This window comes from Xiphophorus maculatus, chromosome 6 (assembly GCF_002775205.1).
Source record: "Xiphophorus maculatus strain JP 163 A chromosome 6, X_maculatus-5.0-male, whole genome shotgun sequence".
NCBI lineage: Eukaryota > Metazoa > Chordata > Actinopteri > Cyprinodontiformes > Poeciliidae > Xiphophorus > Xiphophorus maculatus.
Window position 1 is genome coordinate 5,891,119 of NC_036448.1, and position 16,320 is coordinate 5,907,438.

Sequence of the window (16,320 nt, forward strand, 5' to 3'; positions counted from 1 at the left end):
TTATTGTGCAGAGGGTGAAAATGGCTCTTTGGACGGTGAAGGTTGCAGACCTTCTGTTTCTGTTATGGAGAAACAAACCTGCACCAAGCTGAGATTAACTCCTGACTCAGCTGATCAGCTAGCCTGCATTCTGCTGCTGAACAGATATCCCACTCCCACATTGACAGCTGCCGCTTTAAAAATAAATGATTTATTGAGTAAATAAATAAAAAATAAATAGCGATGTATAGATTGTCTAGGTCGTTTCTCCAGAGCCAAAGTACATCGATTCCAAGCAAACAAAGTACACATTTGGGACATAGGTGATAACTTTTATTTCATTATTGATTATAATTCGGTTACATCACAACAAATAGAATTATCAATCAAGCTGCAAACGTAGCCATCAAACTACAGATATTTATGATTACCACTCTTAAACAACTAAAAATTTGTGTGGAATTTGAAGCTGTTCTATAAATTGCGGGTTTAGAAATGTTGAATTAACGTAATTTGGCGACTACAAATTTGACTGCAGGTCTGGCACTTTTGGAGCCAAAGCAATTTTTCAGCAATGTCGCCTTTCTTGTAAGCGAGCGATACGTGCATGAGCCTTCTTTGAGCCAGCTGACCGGCAGCCCGCAGCACCACGCGTGATAGGGAAAGCTTGGTGTTACTCTGCACCGCATACGAATTCAGGAACTCCGGAAGACTGCAGCTCTTCTTCTGAACAGCTGACGGAAAATCTGAGCATTTTGCTGGAAAATGTTTGTGTTCAGTAATTAGCCATATTCCAAACGTGTAATAGTAACAATGACGCGATGTGTCTTTAAGGCCTGATTCATGAAGGTGACGAGTTGAAGGAGGTGAATGGAGTTTCACTGGAGCACAGGAAGCCAAAAGAAATCCTTCCTCTCCTGGTGAGTCACATCACTTCTTTGTCTCATTTTTCTGCTGATCCTTGTTCCTCCTCTTACTGTTGACTTATTTAACTGTTCATTTAAAGACGACATATTGCTTTAACTTGTATTTTTATGACTGCTAGTGTGGTACAAAAACAGCAAAGCATAAGTTTGTGAGTGATAAAGCTGAAACTGGGTGAGGTTCGCTGACTTGCTACTACAAGTCGTCAATGAAATAATGTCCTACACAGGCTCCCGTAGCCTTTTAACGGATGTTAGAGCTCATTATGTCTTCCGCTTAACCGTGTTCCAGTTGTAAGCCGGATACTTGTTACGATTTTCCTCAGTTTTAAGAAAGAATGTTTGCAAAGTGACGCTGCGGCACTATTTTTGTGACTAACGTGGACAGATACAAGCAGTCCGAAGGCGCGAATAAAAAGTATATTACTGTAACTTCCATTGCAATGTGTGCATGTGGCAGCCATGTTGGACAGGGAGAGTGGGTCGGTGAGGAAACTTCTGGATTTCCAACTGAATTCTGAGTTTAAAATCAACTCACATGTCTCCTTTAGTCTGAACGGCAACATCAAGGCCTTAAAATATTCTGCGAGTTTCTAAAATGAACTAGGTTTTTGGTGAGTTTGCTCAACATGGTTTTAAGTTTAGTGTTTTTATAAATTCCTCCTTAGACGATATACATAAACCTCAAGAGCTTCCTCATCTACCATACTTGATTGGTTGCTGTCACTTTAAGTTTTTTATTCTTAGTAATGTCTATTTCTTATCCTTGATTTTGTCATTTTCACCATATGTTTTTATTGTGTGTCTTGTGGTTAATGCATAACTAAGTTTTTTGCAAATATTTTTGCAAAAATGGCCCCAAATATTTTGTTTACGTGAATGCTAACTCCCACCTGCAGGTGGCGGTGTTTCGTACACCTATCACAGACCAAAACTTGATGCCAAGTTTTGGTCTGTGATAGATATCCTGCAAATAATTCAAAATGCCCTGCAAATATTTCTAAATTAGCATCAGAAATTCTTTTGATCTTTATTGAAAAAAAAAAACCAACAGAAAAAACAAAATCCTGAAGGGATTAACCAATGGAAAAAAGAAAAAAAAAAAGAAATACTTAAATTTAAGAAGTACTTATCGAAGGCAAAGACAATTATTTATTAATATTTTAATAGTTAATTAATGGGTTTTATCAATACAATTTGCTTCTGCCGCCGTGGAGGAAATTTATGGCATTAATATGATCCAAAATATAAAGTGAAGATTGACTAGAAAGCTATCAGACAAGTTTAAACCGTTCATTTCACTTTACGTTTCCAACCAACTTTCTATTTGAATATTATTAATTGGCTGGTAAAAAAAATATATATATATATATAATGGTTTTCAGTTTTGAGTCTTTATGTTTGAATGTCCTGAACATGAAATAGATTTCTGTGTTTCTTTCTATGTAGGCTTGTTCTGAGGGTGCAGTTAAATTCAAAATCATTCCTGGATCCACCAAAGAGGAAATGACATCACGTGTGACAAAGGTAGAGCAAACAATGAAGCCACTTCTCATGCTGCGTGTCTTGTTTTTAATTTTCATTTAGCGTTTGGCGTTTCGCATTCAAGCGCGGCTACATGAATTTATGGAGAGTCTACTGGAATCTGCATCCCTTTAACTTTTACACTCTGTTATGTTAGAACCAGAAACTTAAATGTGTTTTATTAGGATTTTATGTGACAAAGAAACACAAAGTAGCACATAAATTATGGAGTGGAAAGAATTAGGCCCTACTTTGTTTGTATTGGATTCATTTGGTTAATTTTGTTGTTGTTTTTTTATCATCCGGTTTGCTGTCATTGCACTGCAAAAACACAACATTTCTAGGTTGGAAAAGTGTAATAATCTGACGGTTTTTAGCAATTTTAGGAAAATTATTTAATTAAAACGTGCTGAAAAGTTACGTACTTATGAGTTAGTTTTGTCTTATTTCTAGTGAACTAAGATATCTGCACAAAAAAAGACCAAAAATACTCGTTTGTTTGAGTTTGTGTTTTTGCAGTGTATACCACAGCCTCCTCCTCAACATCTGCTGAGATAGTCAGAATCCCTTGGCACCGTCTACCGTTTGGGCTCCATTTATTTAAATAACAATAATTAATTGTTATGCCGTGCAGAAAATATTTGCAGGTCTACAATCTTTGTGTTCAGAAAGAGTTAAGGACCACAGCCGTGTTGTGCGCTGCGCACGTTGGACAGAGGAGCTGGAAACAGACTTGAGAGCAGGCAGCGTTTGCAAATTATTTTCAATAATTGGAGTCGTTTCTCAAAAATGACAGATTAGCATGAAGTAAAAAATGCTGTGTTTGTTGTCAGCATACAGATGTTCAAACAGCAGCCAGAGGACAGACATATGAGAGAGAAAAAAGAAGTCGTTTTCCATTTTTCTCACCATTTTGAGTTTTTAAAGCCTAAAAAATGTTTTTTTTAAAATTGTCATTCCTCAGGTGTTTGTGCGGGCGCTGTTCGACTATGATCCCACGGAGGATCCGACCGTCCCGTGTAAAGACGCGGCCGTGGCCTTCAAACGAGGCGACGTCCTCCAGATCGTAGGCACAGATGACGACACCTGGTGGCAGGCCCGTCGCCTTGGAGACGGCAGCGGTCGGGCGGGCCTCGTCCCGTCAAAGCAGCTGCACGAAAAGTGATCTTTTCACACCGCCAGTCGCTCAAATGTTGGGAAAGAAAAACGCAGAAAATCGAACAAATATTCGTTCTGTTTTTTTAATCTCTTGCAGAAGAGTTGCGTTGCAGCGACCCAGAGCCCTGTTCAAGCTTCAGAACATCAAGCCAGCAGGTGATCACATTTGTTCAGGGGTGTCCAAACTGTGGCTATGGGGCCATTTTTGACACGTGAAAGAATTTTTTTTGGTCCCTGACCACAAGTCGAGAATGGTACAAATTTGGCCAACAGAACAGAAAACAATTGCTGACCCAAAAAATTGGGAAATTGTCTGCCGTTCTTTTGATAAAGCAACTGTCTGAAGCCCTTTTCATGTTTTGGATTTTTAATGATACACAGATTTTATTAAAAAAAAAAAAAAAAAGTTTTATCGTTGGTAGGAAAAAAAAATCACAGCAAACAAATTTTTTGCATTTTTAATTTGATTAATTTTGTGCCACGCCATTAGTTTAAATTTGCCAATTTTGGCCTCCAGCGCAAAAAGTTTGGGAACCACTGCTTCAGTTCATAAAGCCACACCATCCGAAGAGCATAAAACACTTTGTAAAGAACATCGTCCAGGATGAGAAGTGGAAACCACCTCCTCCCCCCCTACAGGAGAATAACTTTTTTGTGTGTTTTTTTTCTCCACATGCTCGGCAGATGACATGGAAGGCACTGTCGGTACGCATTTTGGTTTTTTTGAAAGCTTTCCTTCGGCACAACTCATAAAATAAGCACGCATGCGATGAATCGCTTCACAAGTTTAACATTTTAAAACGTTGACTTTTCCAAGATCGGTGTGTATTTTTCAAGGTTGCCTGCCCCCCCCGCCCCCAAAATATAAAATTTTTACGAGCCGTATCTTTGCTGTAAGTAAGATTGTTAAAAGTATCCATGAACTGAACGGGCTCCCTCACATGGTACTCACAGTTACTTAAATTTTACAAGCCTAACGTATTTCAGAACGTTTGTAATGAGCATGAAGTTCATGTTTCTAGATTTAAAAAAAAATTTAATGACGGTTTTTCACATTTGCTGTTTCTCTCCTTCAGTTTTTCCAGTCCCAGAGGATGTAGACTACGGAGCCATAACAGGAATCCACATTGGTGAGACACTCAAAGCACACTCACTCCTACCTGAAGACAGTTTTTTTTTTTCTTTTAATTTTCACTTGCAGCATAGAATAAAGGTGTTCTTGAAGTGATTCAGCTGTGGAATGGCAGAAGACGCTGCTTTAAAGTGTATATTTGCAACTTTTAATCCAAACCACAAAGAAGACCGCTAATCTTTTGGATTACCTTCAGCCCTGTTAGAAGGTGTCACATTCACAAGCATTAGCGTCTGAAATCCACAAATACTTCAAATTGTCTCTGAATATACTGTAGAGATACTGCCTATTTTAATAATCCAGACACCAAATATGCCACTAATACACCCAATGACAGCTGTTTTGCCACCAACACAGAAGTCAAGGTCCACAGTTTTTGCTATTTCCGCTCTTGAGAGTACAGCCAATCAGCTCCAAGGAAAATGAACGGAGGTCCCGGATTGGCTGCTTTGGAAATGCCAGCCGATAAGAGAGTTAAGTGGTATTATTTGAAGCTATTTGCTGGATGAAAAAAAGGGGAAAAAATCTGCAAACAGGTGAATTTTTCACAAATAATTTGTTGGAGTTGTGATCCACAGAAAAAATCTGTGAATAGATGAAATCCACGAATACTGAGCCGCAAATTTGTCTTCAAGTTCGATTTGTATGACTAATTCTTTTTGATTCAATCAAATCAGATTTATTTAAGTTCTAATTACAGTACAGTGTATTTTATTCAAAACAGTCTTGGTGAAAGGTTAAACGTCATTTTTTGGGGGGCTTAAAAATATGTTTTCCTTCATCTTCTATATTTAAGGACCAACAATTTCCCAGACATTGGCTTTGTACTTGGGTACTTAAAGGCGTTTACACCCCATGAAATATGTTCTGCAGTTATTGATCAGTGCTATTAATAAACCAAAACTGTGTGGGTTTCTTGTTTGCAAAGTTATATTTACGAGGGTGATGAACGTATTTATCAAAGTAATGTCAGCTGGAACAGATCCATTATTGTTACCTGAGTGCAAATTGACAAACATGTTGGTAGACAGAGGGATAAAGGTCAAATATGAACCTAATATCAAACTCACATCGCAGATGCTGTGGAAAGTACGTTGCCATAGCTACAGTTCTGTCTGTAAAAGTGCCGCAAGACGCCAGATAGAAGAGAACAAGAGTGAAACTGAAACGACCGTAGGGACTGAAATCTCTTTCACACCTCGTCTGGTAGTTCTGGGTTTCAGACGTAAAAACGGTGTTGATGAAAGGAGTCGGGGCGCGGGGGAAATCCAGTACACATCACTGAATGTTTCAATTCTTTTTCGAGAACCGTTAACATTCTGATGTTAACCTGTTTCACTTGAGCAGGGAAATTAATTTTGTTTTACTCGTCAAGCAAAAGACCGAAACAAAAACGCATTTTCTAGACGAGGGCAAAGTTAGGACGCCCTCCTCTCCTTGTGTGGCTAAAACGGCATGAGTGAGAAAACGTCTCCGTCTGAAGGTTTTACACTCATCTGTCCGGTCAACAACATTTCATTTAGTCTCTCTTCAGCAGTCCGGAGCGCCGAACTCAATATCAAACGATTTAAACACCTCAAACCATCAAAGTGCTACAAAATGTCCAATAATGTCTGATGTGAGGGTCGTACGCGCTGACACATTTTCTAAATAGGCACATAGTGCCATTTTACAGTGCAATCAAGTTACTATGTTAACTTCAGTTGTTATAAAATTGTTACATACTGTATGTCAAACTTGACTCCATAATTTAACGCCTTGAAATTGGGCCTCTGTCACTTTAAAAACTCTTCTGAAACTCCGCCTTCAGGAAGTCGTCACAACGTGGCTCCTCTGTTAACCCTTTAACGTTTTTACCGGCGTTGCACTGAGAAGTAGCTCGTATGATGAGTTCAACAGATGTGCAGCTCCACCAGGTGCTTGCTAATTGCTGCTGGCTAGTCTGAAGGAGCTGAGGGGGGGAGTCACGAGGGAGTGCTGCTCTGTGACGCGGAAGCTCATAGCCTTGGAAACTGCCACTTCTAGGGTGAGCTGCGCCTCAAAGGCGGGGCTAGGTCCACCCGGGTGTTTTGCACAGCTGATTGGTTGCCACGGGAGATTAAAGGATTTCCCAAACATGCATGAAAGAATCAATCCAAGCAACAATTCAAGTGTGTTTTTGATGTGGAAATGACATTATGACATGACATAAAACTAAGAAAACAATCCATTTTACATATTACTGCCCCTTTAACTTTTTCTTTTTTCCACAGAGGAACATTCTTCTTTATGTGACCGAAAAGGAACACATTTAAACATGCTAGAGGAGTTAAAATTAGTAGGGAAAAAAAGGACAATCTGGCTATGCCACCAGAGTGGTGGTTCTGATCGTGAGCCGATCCCGGAGGAGCCAGACCACAGATGCGCTGCAGCAGCTGGAAGTCAGACAGAACACCAGCAAAGCGTGACGGACCGAGTTGTGTCTTCACTGAGACATGCTCCCGCGTTGCACACAGCTCCTGAAGCAGGGCCCCCTCGCAGTCTGCCACTCAGTAATTCTCCGCTCTGTGTTTAGCGCTGAGCTTTATAATCTGTCCCGTTAAACAAGCCGGTCCCAACTGGCCCGCCGCCAGGGGCAACGCTGAACGACTTGAGCAGGCCCTGAAACGATGCAACACGTCAAAACAAATAACCGTAATTTTGCTTCAGGATTTATGAAAATTTGACCTGATCTGAAACGTTGAGCTTTAAGTCGGCGGGGTTTGCATTTCTGCTTCAGGAGGAAAAGATGGCGGGTTCATAAGCAGAAGGTTCTGACGCTAAATCACACACAGCACAACGTTACACCTGTCAACGTTTTGAATTACCATCTGGACGCTGGATTAACTTAGTACTTTTTATAATAATTGTGTTGTAGTTTCCTTATTTTGTTTTTTACTGTTTGTATTGATTGTATTTATTGACAAAACTTAAATTTGTGTAACCTTTGTTTTTAGCGAGACACATTACTCGTTATCCAAGAACAACAGATTGAAAATCACCTTTTGGCTAATTCTGGCACATTTACACAAATGTTCAGCAATGTAACTGTTACATATGTGACATAATGTAACTCTTACAAAGAAATTATTAGCTAGCTATGGGTAACTAATAGCTTTATTAGTTAGCCACAACTGGCTAATTAATAGTTAGATTTTAGATTTCGGCAGTTTCAGACACTTCTTTAAAGACTATTGTCGGTTTTATTTCTCCAGCCGGTCTGAGAAGGAGCTTCCGACTCGGACGGAAAAGCAGCAGAGCCAGGAAATCTGCTCAGTTACGGAGGTGGAGCTCTGAGATTCATGGTGCAATCTGTCCCTGCACTTACATCGAGGTGGTACCCTACCATAAGGAGCCAAAGGACAGACACCGCCTCATTGTCCTGGTCGGTACGTGAAAAAAAAGACAAAAAAGCATCTGTATTCAAAGGCTGGATTTCTACCTGATATGTATCAGCTTTGGGATATACTACACTGATGTACTGTACATAGTGAAAGTTGGTGGGGGGAAGAAAAAAAAAACAACAACCCGTGGTGCTGTGGTCCGTTGAATTCTGCTTTATATCTGCTGCTTTTATGGCTAAGCAGAGAACACAAAACACCTTCATCCTATTTATTTAAATAAAACATGTCGAGCCTGTTGTTGATCAAAAGAAAAAAGTAACGCCTTGATGAAGATTTATGTCTCCACTTTTGATCGGAAAAATGATCCCTTCCCATCAGACCCACGTAAACAGTGTCAGAAATCTGCGAGTCAAAATATATTGCGTTCACTTAAGTAACGCAGCGGTCCAACCCCGCATTCACTCCTCCTGCCAATCCTGCAGGTCTGCTCTGTGTATTTCTGAGCTCTATCTCCCCACAGGGAATTCCACTGCGAGCGCCGCCAAAGGTCTTGTTAATGTCATAATAGGATACAACTGAAGGTCACAGAAAAACCGAGGGGGAATAAAGCAAGGGAGGAAATGTGGGGAGTCGGAGGAAGAAAAAGTACATTTTGAGAGGTGAAAGACGGGACGGCGAGAAGCATCAATAGCTGAAGAGATGTAAAAGCAAGGTCAGATAGGGAAGAGATAAAAGATAGCTGACTGGGAGGACAGAGACGAATGCTTATGAATCAGATCCCTCATGATGTCCGCCAGAAGGTGTATCATCAATCTGGAGCACTTGAGACGGCTTGGATTTACATTTAGACTCCTTTAATTGAGTTGGGACTAACCTCGACTCCAGGTCCCGTTTTACTGTCGACTGTCGCTGGGGAGAGTCGACATCGTTAGGTCATCATTAGGAATATATCGCTCACTTGCAATGAAAAGTTACAGAAGGGAAAAACCCAAAACCGAGTCTCCCCTTTGTGAGACAATGAAGGCCGTTTCTAATCCAGGACCAGACGGAGGATGTTAAAGCAAATTGGAGGAACATTGGTACCGTTTGCATCGCTTACACGTTTCGTCTTAAGCTAAAGACCTGTTTACCGCCAAACGGCGTGGTACGTATACCCTGTAGCTCTTACAAAGAAATTACGATTGGAGAGTGTCCAACGAGCCTGATGATAGTCCTCTGCGAGATCTGCATAACAGCTGTGGAGCACATCAGCGCCGAAAAAGTAGCAAGTCCATAAACTGGATATTTGGTTATGCATCAAACTCATGGAACCCAGTGATGGAAAAGGCAGGTATGACAGGAATCCTGCTTTTAGACTGCGCCCCAACAGAAACTGATACAATCTGGCTGTGCATCAATCCCGGCTGCTACAGTACTGAACATGTGGACGAATGCCTGTGTGTGTATGTGTGTGTGTGCAGATTCCGTCCTGTGTATCCTACATTATAACGACACTGATACTGCACGGCTTTGCAGATGGTACATTTAGATACGACGCTATGGCTTTCCCAGAGAGTGTAAGACCGATCAGACGGAAGGCTGTTTGAGCATCATTGTTCGAATGAAATCAGAGCTCCGTCTGTCTGACTTTCATTTGCTCTCTAATTCTCTGATGATAAAGACAGCTGTGTCATTTACCGTTGGGCTTCGCTCAAGGAAAGCATTACTGCGCGGTGATATTGAGAATTAAAACCCACATTCAGAATACCGTGTTCTGATCCGTGTCTCCAGGGCCCAGCGGGGTTGGCGTGAACGAGCTGAAGAGGAGGCTGGTGATCTCCGAACCGGACCGCTATGGCGTCAGTGTGCCGTGTAAGTTGCACATCTTGAGGTTTCATTACTTTCGGCTTTTACATCCGGCGCGGAGCGTAAATTCTCTCCCCGCGAACACAAAGCAGTGTCCCGTCTCTTTTCCCGTTTTGCAGACACGACGCGCGAGAAGAGGAGGCAGGAGAGCGAAGGCCTGGATTATCATTTTGTTTCAGTTCAGACGTTTGAGGAGCTCATCCTCAACCACAGGTGAAGGATAAGTGGCACTACTTGAGCTGTTTGCCCATTTTGGGTCTTATTCAACCATTCAAAGCCTTCTTACCCGGTTTTCTGCTTGCCTCACCGTGTCTGTAGGTTTGTGGAGTATGGACAGTACAGAGGTAACTACTACGGGTCGAATCTGGACTCGGTGCAGAGAGTGATGGCTGAAGGCAAAGTCTGCCTCCTTGATGTTCACCCAAGCGTAAGCATAACCCCAGCAAAAAGACGTTCACGTTCACTCAGTTTTGATGAACCCTAGCCGCGTTTCCGTTACAAATGTGCACAAATCTTTGGCGATGTTCCGCCAACGTCGAGAAATACAATTTCTCAATTGCTGTGTTTCCATTAAATAACAAATGAAATTAAAGTCAAATGTGGTGAACGAGCTTGTTCACGCGAGAAGTCATTAAAAATTGTGGTAGTGACAGATGTAAACGGCTACATGAGATGTATTCATATTTCAGCCATGGAGCTAGTGATCATCATCTATCAGCCAATCAGAGGAGAGGTTGGCGTCTTATTCAGGCGTTGGAGCAACAAGCCCCTTATACTTAGGAGAGGCTACGTATTCTGCATTTTGGGGAAATTGTAGTTGGCAATTTTACAGAAGAGTTATGGATTCAATACGTTCAAATAACAAAACCTTTTAACTGTGCAAAGCTGTGAGTGCTCAGGTGGAGCCAGTTGCACTTTGTCCAACAAAACACAAACCATCACCCTCCTGTACTTCCTGTCATCGTTTTCTCCAGTAGCAACATCCGGCTGTTGATCACGTAACTCATGTGATGGTTAAAAAAGTGAAAAACCAAATAAAAAAACATGAATTATTTTCGAAATTTCAAAATGGCATGTTTTTATTAAGCAAATTTATTTTCATAATTGCAATTTTTGGCAATTTTATGGTTAATGGAAACACAGCTACTGCCTTGCAAAACTAGTCATATGGCATTTTGTCACAGTTCTATCAGATTAGTTTGTTTATTTTTTGAATAAGTACATTATGCTTTATGTACTGCATGAATCATAATGTCAAAACTTTTGTTTTACATATTCCAGGAAGTGGAGTGGAAGTATAAACTTATCAAAATTCCCACTCCTTACAAATCTACTTACTCTCACATTAAACATGTATCATCCATACATATAACAACTAAACCAGTATACTACAGCTACCCCATTAATATAGTATATATTTAATTTTAAAGTTCAGTTTGAAAGTTTTATTAAAAATATTTCTCCGGAAAATATTTTAAAAAACACTTGTATTTTGAAAAAATATATTCTTTTAAACATTCTTTATATGCACTGTTTACTGCAAATAAATTCATGTAATTTCAGTAAATGTTAAATCTGAGGGTCCTCTTAAAAATATGAGAACATTCAAGGATTATGAATTTTTTTGCAAGGCACTGTATTATTTAACACTGAGCTGCATAAATCACAGTTTTAGTTTCTCTGGTATTTTTCAACTGGAATAGTTACTGGCATTTTCATGGCTTTTCTCCAATCTCATGAGGATGTTTTTGATTTTGACTGGTTATGAAAGAGTTGCCTGAATCAAAAGTGGACCATGAAAGCGTACAAAATAAAATAAATAAATTAACAAAACTTTTCCCTATGAATTGCAATTTCTTCCACAACGTAGCAGTTAAAGTACATCGACAGACAAGAGATGCTCACAAACCATTAATCCTCAGTTTTTTATGCGTTCATCTGACCTTATCGTTTCTCTGTTATTTTTTCCCCCCTCTGCAGAAAATAAAGCATGTTTACACTTCTGAATTCAAACCATACGTAGTGTTCGTGAAACCGCCAAGGATTGAGGAGCTTCGCCTCACCAGGCGGAGAGCTAAATTTGTCTGTGATGAAAACAGTACGCAAGTCAGGATGTTTTCAGTAAGTACATGTGGATACTTTTAGCCTAAGCTCCAAAGTGAGCCTGTCAGTTCACATAACAACTTCACACGTTTAATTCTAGCTATTATTGTCACAAAGACAGTTTTCTTCTTATCTGGAGAGTTGAAGAGTATCTAAAATGGTATGTAAGTAGTGGTACTCGGTGCAGTTAATACTTGGGTGGGCTTTATTTTGGCACTAGTAGGTAACTTCAAATCCAGCACTGCTAGCATCGTTAGCACCTGGAAGTGCATAAAGGTTTTTGACCGCTGTGGCAGAGTCATTGTTAACACTGTTTCCGTGTATCGTGGAATAAATGGATTTTGTTCACAAATGGTTCATCTAACTGGAACAAATTTGGAATTTGGACTAAAAGAAGGTCTCTGGGATTGACTTTACAAGCGATCAACAGGTAAAACGTTAGCCGCTCAGCGCGTCATAACTACGCAGCAATGGATCAACGCATAACTAGTGCAGTATTAAACTGGCTAGTACACAAACCATTGGTTTTTTTATGTCATTGTAATTCCATTTCTGTTTTATACAAGTTACCCAAAATTTTGCTACATAAGCTATTTAAAAGGCAGTCAAACATGGATGCAACTAGCCACCAGCACATACCTTTATATCTGGGGCCGAAAATAACATCGTAAGCTAACTTTACCAAACAATGATAGAAACTAGATAGCACTTTGTGAGACAGAGTATATTATTGATGATTAATGTCATAGACCAAAATAATGTGCCTAGAGTTTTAATACCTTTTTCTTTTTTGCAAAAAAAGAAAAATGTCTGCAAGGTGTGGTGTGCATTTGTATTCAGCCCCCATGAGTCTACAGTTTGTAAAACCACCTTTTGGTGTAAACGTAGCACCGTTTTACACCAAATGTAGCACCCTACATTTGGTGTAAATGTAGGGTGCCCATCCGTACCCATCCTAGGGTCACAGATGGGATTGTACCCATCCGTGACCTACCAAGGTTTTCCGACCAACATCGAAACAGCACTGAAACTGGATATATGAAGTCAGGTGCTTATTGCATGCCTTGAGACTTGCAGGCCGGTGTGGGGGTTATAAACCAGGCACACACCTTGCGTTGACCGTGTAATTTGCTTCTTAGACACTTTCAAGAGACAGGAGACATTATGGGTAGTATGCGGGTGGTTTTCTTGGTCTTGGCTGTTTGCCCAGAAAAACGTTTGCATTTTTGTAGATGTGCAATGTTTCTAGGCAATGACTGAAAGCAGGTGGTGGTTCAGTTTATCTTGTAGGATTTTTTTCCCCTCAAACAGAAGCATATGGATTTCAAAGTGCACATACATTTACTAAGAAAGACAAGTAAGCTTTTTCCTAATTGATATATGGCTTTACATTCACTGTCGGACTCTGTTTGTCCGTGTAGCCCTTATTAGAACCGCGATGCAGCAAGGCTTTGGTGATTTGCCCGACACCAACAACCCAAACCTTCAAAGAGTCCGAGCCAATCCAAAAAGTCTGCTTTCAACTCGAACCACATCTCTTCTGAAAAGGTCTCATAGCCATTACGCGGAGCATGTAACTACTGTGGCATGCCTCCCCAGTGCAGCTCTGCGGTCATGGTTTTGTATCCTGTTGTGTTTGAGTACTTCAGGTTAAACTAAAACAACCATCAGCAACAGCGAGGGCCTCTGTGAAAGCAGGTGTTTTAGCGGATTGCTGGTTTGGAGAATACAGGTGTGTTTTAGCAAATGAAAATACATTAGCAATGACATCAAAGAAGCAATTGTTTGTTGCCCGTCAGTCTAGGATGGGTTACAAGGCCACTCTCATACACTAAGGAGATTTTTTTCCCCCACACATTTAAGATAGTTGCCAGTCTTCACATGGATGTCCAGGAGAATTTACCCCAAGGATGGTCTGGGAAATGCAAAACACCAAAGAAACCAAAACTTCAGTTGAACTTCATGACATGACAATCAGAAACAGGGGGAGTGAGTATTGCTTGTTTGGAGGGATTGCCAGAAGACGACTTCATCCCTTCAAAAGCAAATTAAGTTTTGGCAACAGCAAAAGACAGAACATTGGCACAAACATGTCACAATATCTGTCGAGTATGGTGGTGGAGGAGTGATGATTTGGGCTTTTTCTACAGCCACAAGACCACCAAATGAATCATGGAATTAAGGGCCATTTGGGTCACCAGAGAACGCTCTGTCCAAACTGGTTTACAATCAATAAACCAGTTTGGAGCCAGTTGAGGTGGCTCGGGCATCTGGTCAGGATGCCTCCTGGACGCCTCCCTGGTGAGGTGTTCCGGGCACGTCCCACCGGGAGGAGGCCCCGGGGAAGACCCAGGACACGCTGGAGGGACTATGTCTCTCGGCTGGCCTGGGAACGCCTCGGGATTCCCCCGGAGGAGCTAGAAGAAGTGGCTGGGGAGAGGGAAGTCTGGGCCTCCCTTCTGAAGCTGCTACCCCCGCGACCCGACCTCGGATAAGCGGAAGAAGATGGATGGATGGATGAAACCAGTTTGCACTATCTACTGGGGTCAAACAACACAGTCCATTGACTGATTGGAGAGTTGGTTATAATACACAATACACTTAAAAATGTATTACTAATTCAAATTATTGCCATTGAAATTTGTTCTGTTAAATAACAAATCTTGATACGGCAATTTTTGTTTACTTGAGGTAAGATTTAATCTTTTCCAATATATCTTTTGTTATTTAAATGTGTATTGAATTTTTAGCAGAGCACTAAAACAAATAAAACAAATAATAGGAAAGACTAAACCAAGCTGCATATACACATCACACATTCACAACAAAATTTAAGATTGTAAACACCACAAAACACTATTTGTCTTTCATTTAAAAAAAAAGCAAAAGTTATAGGACTCCTGTCAGTCCTGTAATTTGGCTATCAATAAGTCAAAATAATTAGGTTAATCCATTTTTATCCATTCCCTAAACTAAGGTCTATCTTGACGTTTCTTGAAACTATTCAGTACCAAAGCAAATGCATATTTGGTCGTTTTTAAGCAAACATGACCTGCCTCTAGAAAGCAAAGCTGAACCGGTTCAGGCAAAGTTATACCAAGCCATTTTCCCATTGTTCTGATTATTTTTTTTGCCAAATAGGGCTGAACTAAAGGACCAGGCCCACATTGTATGAATAAAAGCACCTTCAAGACTCTTCCATTTTTCCAGCACAAGCTGTTCTCCAGTACACCCACTTTAAAAAGATGATTAGGTGTGAAATAATTACGGTTAAGTATCTTATTGTGTGTCAACTTTCCTTGTGCCTCTCTTATGAACCATCTAATATATTCTTAGAAGTAAACCTTAGAATAAGGGTTAACTTTTTTTTTATACCCGTTTTCCATTTTTCTATCTACTGGCGTCAAACAACAAAGTCCGCTTATTGGGGCACAGAAAAACATGGCGGCTAGCGACAAGCTGGAGACGTACCAGCACACCAACGTTTGTCGTCAAACCAGTACGACGTTTGCTCAGTGAGAGTCCAACTGGCAGTGGAAACGCTGTCCGTCAATAGTGCGGAATACGCCGGAGATAAAAAAACAAATATGGCGTCCCAAACAAATATGGTGTCCGACCGCTTAGTGGAAACAAAGCATTCGTAACCTTCCTTTTTTTTTCAGGGAGCTCAATTTGTCGGGGCTGTTTTTTCTGGGTTCACAGGAGGAGGATTTTGAGGACATGCTCGACCAGGCTGAGACGCTGGACAGCCAGTACGGCCACCTGTTTGACAAAGTGATCGTCAACGGAGACGTCGCCGCGGCATTCAGAGAGCTGAAAGCCGACGTCGAGAAGCTGGACAAGCCAGAGGTCCAGTGGGTTCCTGCGGCGTGGATGCGCTCGGTGCCACCAAAAGCGTGGAGGAGCTGCAGCAGCTTGACTGGCTGGATTTGAGCGGGGATTGCATCAAATATTCCTTAAGGCCCTTTTTAAAATCTTATTTAATATAGTCTCCTTAAAAGTGATGCACACTATGTTCCTCTGTGCATAAGTACCGCGTTTGAGTTGAATAAATTTGGATAATAATCTCTGTCATTTTTATTAGTTTTTCATGATTCCCAGCTTCCCTAAATTTTTACGTTGGTGATCTAGTTTAATCAAATTCATCTCTCTCTCTCTCTGTCTAATGCTTTTTCCAGTCGTCTCGGACTCGGCTTCTCTTTAAGCATTTAGTTGACATAACTTTAATTTGTAGAGCGAAGAAGAGGCGGGGGGAGGGGGGGGGGGGACTTGATCTTGTGAAGAATTTGCGGCC

General features: G+C 40.9%; 1 protein-coding gene across 3 annotated transcripts in view; it reads left to right on the forward strand.

Moving 5' to 3' along the window:
* Window positions 1-16,091, forward strand: part of LOC102229025 (MAGUK p55 subfamily member 7-like) — a 28,573-nt gene extending 12,482 nt beyond the window's left edge. For 2 of the 3 annotated variants that reach the window (XM_023334920.1, XM_023334918.1), the window contains 12 exons: window positions 814-899; window positions 2,352-2,429; window positions 3,391-3,587; window positions 3,682-3,740; window positions 4,269-4,289; window positions 4,661-4,714; window positions 7,950-8,123; window positions 9,849-9,929; window positions 10,043-10,136; window positions 10,242-10,350; window positions 11,904-12,044; window positions 15,729-16,091. In XM_023334920.1, the coding sequence (XP_023190688.1) occupies window positions 814-899; window positions 2,352-2,429; window positions 3,391-3,587; window positions 3,682-3,740; window positions 4,269-4,289; window positions 4,661-4,714; window positions 7,950-8,123; window positions 9,849-9,929; window positions 10,043-10,136; window positions 10,242-10,350; window positions 11,904-12,044; window positions 15,729-15,959 (1,325 nt within the window). In that variant the 3' untranslated portion in view covers window positions 15,960-16,091. The remainder of the gene's footprint in view (window positions 1-813; window positions 900-2,351; window positions 2,430-3,390; window positions 3,588-3,681; window positions 3,741-4,268; window positions 4,290-4,660; window positions 4,715-7,949; window positions 8,124-9,848; window positions 9,930-10,042; window positions 10,137-10,241; window positions 10,351-11,903; window positions 12,045-15,728) is intronic. The other variant, XM_023334919.1, reaches the window with a different exon arrangement.
* Window positions 16,092-16,320: the final 229 nt, after the last annotated feature.